We start from the raw sequence: 6,000 nt of genomic DNA, 5'->3' as shown, positions 1-6,000 counted from the left end.
CATATCAAGCTCAATTAGCATCCATAATACCAAAAGTATTAATTTGAGTTGTACGAGATGTAGCAGCTAGGTTCTCATTGTGTAAGAACAATAATGCTTTACCCGCAAAAAAAAGAACAATAACGTGTCGAGATAATGTATGCTTTTTTGCTTATTGATAAATTTGTTCTGCTCTCACGTCGATCAACCAATTATAACCAAGATAATGTCATATGGTGACCAAACATTAATTCCTAGGCACATAATAATACAACTATCGATGATAAGACATACATGACGTCAAGTTTACGGCATTAGCAACAACTTACCCATGACCATCTGTACTAACTACCCAACTTACTTCCCTAAAAAAAACTACCCAACTTACCACATGAATGAGAGTTTTTGTTTGACATGACATTTAACAATATAAAAGAACATGAAAAATACAGGGGGTTCTCCTAACATAATTGAGGAACTTACTTTCATTATCGTGATTTGTCGTTTGCATATAGTTAAATGGGTGGTTGAAGTTGACTTGCATGGCGCAGTTTTGCATTGTCCTTTTGCTCTGAAGTGTAAACTACCACGACTGAATCTTATTGAGTGTTGAACAACATGCATGACCAGCCATAGACGCACAATTGAAATGGTGCACATCTTTAACTAGCGCCATGTTTGACGAAAAATGATTAGCTCCCAAAATGATTAAGCCTGCTACCAAATACTATACCACTTTTTTTATCCTTTCACTGATCAGAGATTCCATTTGCGGTAGGTAGAATGGAACGATATTGCAAGAAGATCTATATGCATGTAAGCATATTCATTCACCGATTGTTGCTAATCATATGTGGTGCATGCACCAAATCGGGCCTTGTCATGTGCCCTAGCTAGATGCTCTATGTGTCAAGTACCCATGCCAAGTACTCCCTCCGTTCCTAAATATAAGTCTTTGTAGAGATTGCTCTAGAGATTATATATGGATGTATGTAGACATATTTTAGAGTGTAGGTTCTTTCATTTTGCTCTGTATGTAGTCCTCATTAAAATGTCTACAAAGACTTATATTTAGAAAAGAAGGAAGTAGTATGCACTTAAGGTCATCTAATCGCCATGATTTGTTTACTTATCGTAAGTAGTGGGTACCTTGCAAACGCAAATGATGAATCCACAACGGTGTGGCATATGGGAGCATGTGGCTGACGCTGCAGCATTCCTATGTATCTTCGCCCGTGCACGGCGTCTCAACCATAGATTCATGTGACCTCTAGCCAATTTAATACGCTAAGCAGAAGGCGCTTTGTTTTCAGATTTGCTGGGTACAATTAGCCTCTAAAATCTAATCTTAGTCTCATGCAAGAACATGCGTGGGGCGCCAATCAAAGGCAGTACTAGCTGGTAGTACTTGATAGTCCACGGGTAGTACAAGTAAGCTCCAGAAAGGACGATGGATGCATCTGCCCCACTCCTGTTTGCATCAGAGAGGGAATACGATAACAATAATAATTATGCTTAGCCTCTGAGAATAAGACATGATCTATACATGTAATGATGTAATCGTATAGCATGTTAGAGAGGTGATGATGTGATCCACAGCCCAAAAGGACGCACAAATTTCGGTTGGAACGGCCGCTCCAGTCCACTGGCCATAATCATGTAATTCAGCATGTGCGACGCCCTGGCGCGGTGACACGTACGTATGCGCCGCCGGTACGTCGAGGTCATGGCGCTCTTGTAGCTGAGACGTCGTGCATGAGCGCAGATGCTGCTGGATTGTTGCGGCAAAATTTTATTCAAAACGTCTCGGGTAGCCGGGTATAGACATAAAGAGCAATTCTAAGCACCACAATACATAGGCTGCCTAATTGTTAAAAATTGAGGTGCATAAAATTTTCGAGCAATGGGACTCACCTGTCCTCGGCTCCTACTTTCTTCGCCAATTTTACTGTCATCCAACTAAACCCGCCTATGGAGCATAGCACAAGCAGGAGCACACCAAATAAGCACATCACACACGCTGAGAGATTTACGTTCTCAAGAGATATTTATGTTCTGAGGAGACATTACACTAAAACCTTCTTGCCCGAAAAAGCCGGGGTACTCTGCGAGGATCCGATGTGATGGACCCACTCGGTAGGACATCATCATAATGTGCACAGTGTGACCAAGGAGTTGATCACGGGATGATGTGAGTTACGGAACGAGTAAAGAGACTTGCCGGTAACGAGATTGAACAAGGTATAGGGATACCGACGATCGAATCTCGGGCAAGTAACATACCGATAGACAAAGGGAATTGCATACGGGATTGATTGAATCCCCGACATCGTGGTTCATCCGATGAGATCATCGTGGAACATGTGGGAGCCAACATGGGTATCCAGATCCCGCTGTTGGTTATTGACCGGAGAACGTCTCGGTCATGTCTGCATGGTTCCCGAACCCGTAGGGTCTACACACTTAAGGTTCGATGACGCTAGGGTTATAGGGAAAGTATGTACGTGGTTACCGAATGTTGTTCGGAGTCCCGGATGAGATCCCGGACGTCACGAGGAGTTCCGGAATGGTCCGGAGGTAAAGATTTATATATGGGAAGTCCTGTTTTGGTCACCGAAAAAGTTTCGGGTGATATCGGTAATGTACCGGGACCACCGGGAGGCTCCCGGGGGTCCACCAAGTGGGGCCACAAGCCCCAGAAGGCTGCGTGGGCCAAGTGTGGGAGGGGACCAGGCCCAGGTGGGCTGGTGCGCCCCCCCACCAAGGCCCAAGCGCATGGGAGAGTGGGAGGGGGCAAACCCTAGGTCCAGATGGGCCTTAGGGCCCATCTAGTGGGGCGCCTCCCCCTCTCCTCCCCTTGGCCGCCCCCCTTGATGGGATCTAGGGCTGGCCGCCTCCTCTTGGAGGTGGAAACCCTAAGGGGGGCGCAGCCCCCTCCCCCCCTATATATAGTTGAGGTTTGGGCTGCCATACACACACGAGAACATCTCTCTTTCGGTGCAGCCCTACCCCTCTCCCTCCTCCTCCTCTCCCGCGGTGCTTGGCGAAGCTCTGCGGGATTGCCACGCTCCTCCATCACCACCACGCCGTCGTGCTACTGCTGGATGGAGTCTTCCCCAACCTCTCCCTCTCACCTTGCTGGATCAAGGCGTGGGAGACGTCACCGGGCTGCACGTGTGTTGAACGCGGAGGCACCGTTCTTCGGTGCTTAGATCGGAATCAACCGCGATCTGAATCGCTACGAGTACGACTCCCTCATCCGCGTTCTTGCAACGCTTCCGCATCGCGATCTACAAAGGTATGTAGATGCACTCCCCTTCTCCTCGTTGCTAGATTACTACATAGATTGATCTTGGTGATGCGTAGAAAATTTTGAATTTCTGCTACGTTCCCCAACAGAGACGGTCTAAAGTGTCGTTCGTGCCATGGTTGGAGTGCGCTCCAAACGACATCTCATAGACGCCAAATATGAAGGACGCTTCAAAAATTATGATGATGTGGCACGTGATTCTGACTTTGCTAGAGTGCCCTTTTCGGTAGCAATTGTCATGTTGACCGTTATTATGGTGATTGGGCACTTACAGTTGACTCTGCTGCTGTTTCTTTAAGATGTAATTTGTTGGAATCCATGCACGGTGGTGCAAAGGATATGGGAGATATGATACTTTGCGAGAGAACTCCACGTTCCCCGCCATAACTATCGGCCTATTCACTTCATAACCGTAATATATAAATATTTGTTTAGTTTTAGTTTTTAGTTAACTCTTAAAACATAAGCGGTGCCCGTGTCGTTCCCTTCTTGAAGGCGTCACTTTAGGAGCTCCGTGGCTGGTGGACATCGTTGGGTTGGTGTTGATGATCTGGATCTGAAGGTGGTGCGGTGTGGCATCTATCGCGTCAACCACGGCATGGCGTTGCAGGGTCTTGGCGTTGGACGTGTGCTGGTGGACACGTGCAGGGTGGTTGCGTTCTCTGGCGTCGTGGTGGCAAGGTCGATACGTTGATCTCTCCTGAAGTTGGGAAGGTGGAAGATGGTGGCGGCTGATTTTGGAGTATGCGCATGTGGTGCTCGATGAGGGTCTGCTAGACCAGTTGGTACTTTAGGCTTGCTGGCGGGCGGCTTGGTGAGACCACCCTATTAGATGGTGTGTATTGATGCAAGGTCAGGACACATCATTCAGACTGTAGGTATAGCCACAGTAGTTGCCAGAAAGACGGCTTTCGGGTTGATCCATATATTTGTTTTGTTGGTTCTATTAAATAAAATAATAAAATGGCTAGCTAGCCAAAGGATCGACACAACCACCGCCTCCTCTCTCCTTAAAAGCTTAGGGTTCCTCTGCGTCCCGCCGGCGCTGCAGCCCGTCCGCCTCGTCTCCAGTGGCCTTAGGGCCATGAGGGCGCGGTGGATCCCGACTCTTGTCGCGGGAGGGCTCCGTTTTTAGATCTTTCTTTCATTTTGGGTTTGTGTCATGCTCAGGAAAGCGAGACGGTGGCAGCTCCCTGAAGATGGAATAAGGTCCTTCCTGCCTAGCCCCCGTTCCGGTGGTGCATAGAATAGCATCGTCGGTAGGCGTGTGGAGGTGTGTCTCCGATGGATCTGTCGTTGGTGGATCTGATCATCGTTCGTCTTCATTCGTGTGTCTTCAGATTGGATCCTTTCGATCTACGCTACTCTTCATCAACGGCGATTGTTGTTCTAGTGTGCTGGCCCTACGATGCCTTAGCACGGCGACTTCCCAACTTTTTACTTCAACAAGTTTTGCCCGGCTCGGTGAGGGAGGGACGATGACGACGACGCGCATGCCATGATTGAAGATGAATAGATCGAAAATTTTCCCGCGAAGATAAAACAAAACAAAATAATAAAATGGTTGTGTGCATCTCTCGTTGCAAAGGGCGGTGTTATCCTTTTTTTTTGGAAAAAACTCTTAAAACATTACTTTGATCTCGGCCGGGGTTATCCTTGTCATGTGATCTCGGAGTCTATAAAGGTGTGAATCTTGCACATTAATAAGAAAGTTCTTAATCGGTGGAGAGTTAGCAAAACAGATAATACAACAGCTAATGACACCCATGGAGAGCCAAGACATTATTAGCGGCAAGGAATGCAATCGATTAATTACGACAATCACAAAATTCGTCATCTTCATCTTGAACTAATCACTACAAATTTCTTCTAACTACAGTCTAACTTTTCAAGTCGTACAGAGGCTCGGTTGCTCACGCGCGGCACCGTCCCCGATTCGTGTTTCGGGGCGCCGCTGACGGCTACACCGGACACCGGACAACGTCCGTCAATAAGACATTCGGTCCTCGGGCGCTTGCCGTGCGCGCCGGTGGGCGGGCGGAGTCTTCCCAGCGGCGACATGATTTCGCCATTTCCGCGTACGGAAGACCACTTGCTGATGCCACGGCTGCCGTCGCCGGAGTCAAATCGCCAGGGCTACCTTATGTGAGAACAGAGCACGTATGCCGAATGGCTTATGCGTGTTGTTTCCATCGACCGGTCACCACACGAGCTCCTCCGCCGCCATCCTCTGCAGCAACGGCCGCGTCGCGATGTCGCAGCTGCTGACGGCCGCCACGCCGAGGCGCTCCTCGGAGGAGACGCGGCGGAGGACGTCCCGGAAGCGGTCCTCGTCGCAGGGGAGCGCGATGGGGCCGCACGCGCCGGAGGGGAACCCGTACTCCTCCTCCGCCTGCCGGAGCAGCTCCCGGAACACGGGGTGGTTCAGGTGCGCCGCCCGCACGACGAACCGCCGCGACGCGCCGCCCACGCACACCGCCACGTGCCCCGCCGGCACCGACACCATGCTGTCACCCGTAGCAGCGCGCGCCGCGGCACGGGACCGCCACCGCTGCAGGGTCTGCCGGAGCAAGACGATGTTGTGGATCTTGCTGCATTTCGCCATCGACGGCAGTTGAGAGCTGAGCTGCTGGTCTGAGTCTGTGGTTGTTGGGTGGGCAGAGGAAGAGCTGGCTTCCTGTAGGTGGCGGGGGAGGAGGTTTTATAGGAGG

General features: G+C 49.7%; 1 protein-coding gene across 1 annotated transcript; it reads right to left on the bottom strand.

Moving 5' to 3' along the window:
- Window positions 1-5,047: 5,047 nt before the first annotated feature.
- Window positions 5,048-5,936, bottom strand: LOC123050254 (indole-3-acetic acid-induced protein ARG7). Its single transcript, XM_044473078.1, has one exon. The coding sequence runs from the start codon at window positions 5,892-5,894 to the stop codon at window positions 5,490-5,492; it is 405 nt and encodes a 134-aa protein (XP_044329013.1). The 5' UTR covers window positions 5,895-5,936; the 3' UTR covers window positions 5,048-5,489.
- Window positions 5,937-6,000: the final 64 nt, after the last annotated feature.

Source organism: Triticum aestivum, chromosome 2D, assembly GCF_018294505.1.
Source record: "Triticum aestivum cultivar Chinese Spring chromosome 2D, IWGSC CS RefSeq v2.1, whole genome shotgun sequence".
Classification (NCBI taxonomy): domain Eukaryota; kingdom Viridiplantae; phylum Streptophyta; class Magnoliopsida; order Poales; family Poaceae; genus Triticum; species Triticum aestivum.
The sequence above is the reverse complement of the archived record's forward strand: the minus strand, read 5'-3'. Positions and strand labels throughout refer to the sequence as shown.

Coding starts and splice junctions, on each gene's coding strand:
- LOC123050254 (XM_044473078.1), bottom strand. CDS start 5,894: ATGGCGAAATGCAGCAAGATCCACAACATCGTCTTGCTCCGGCAGACC.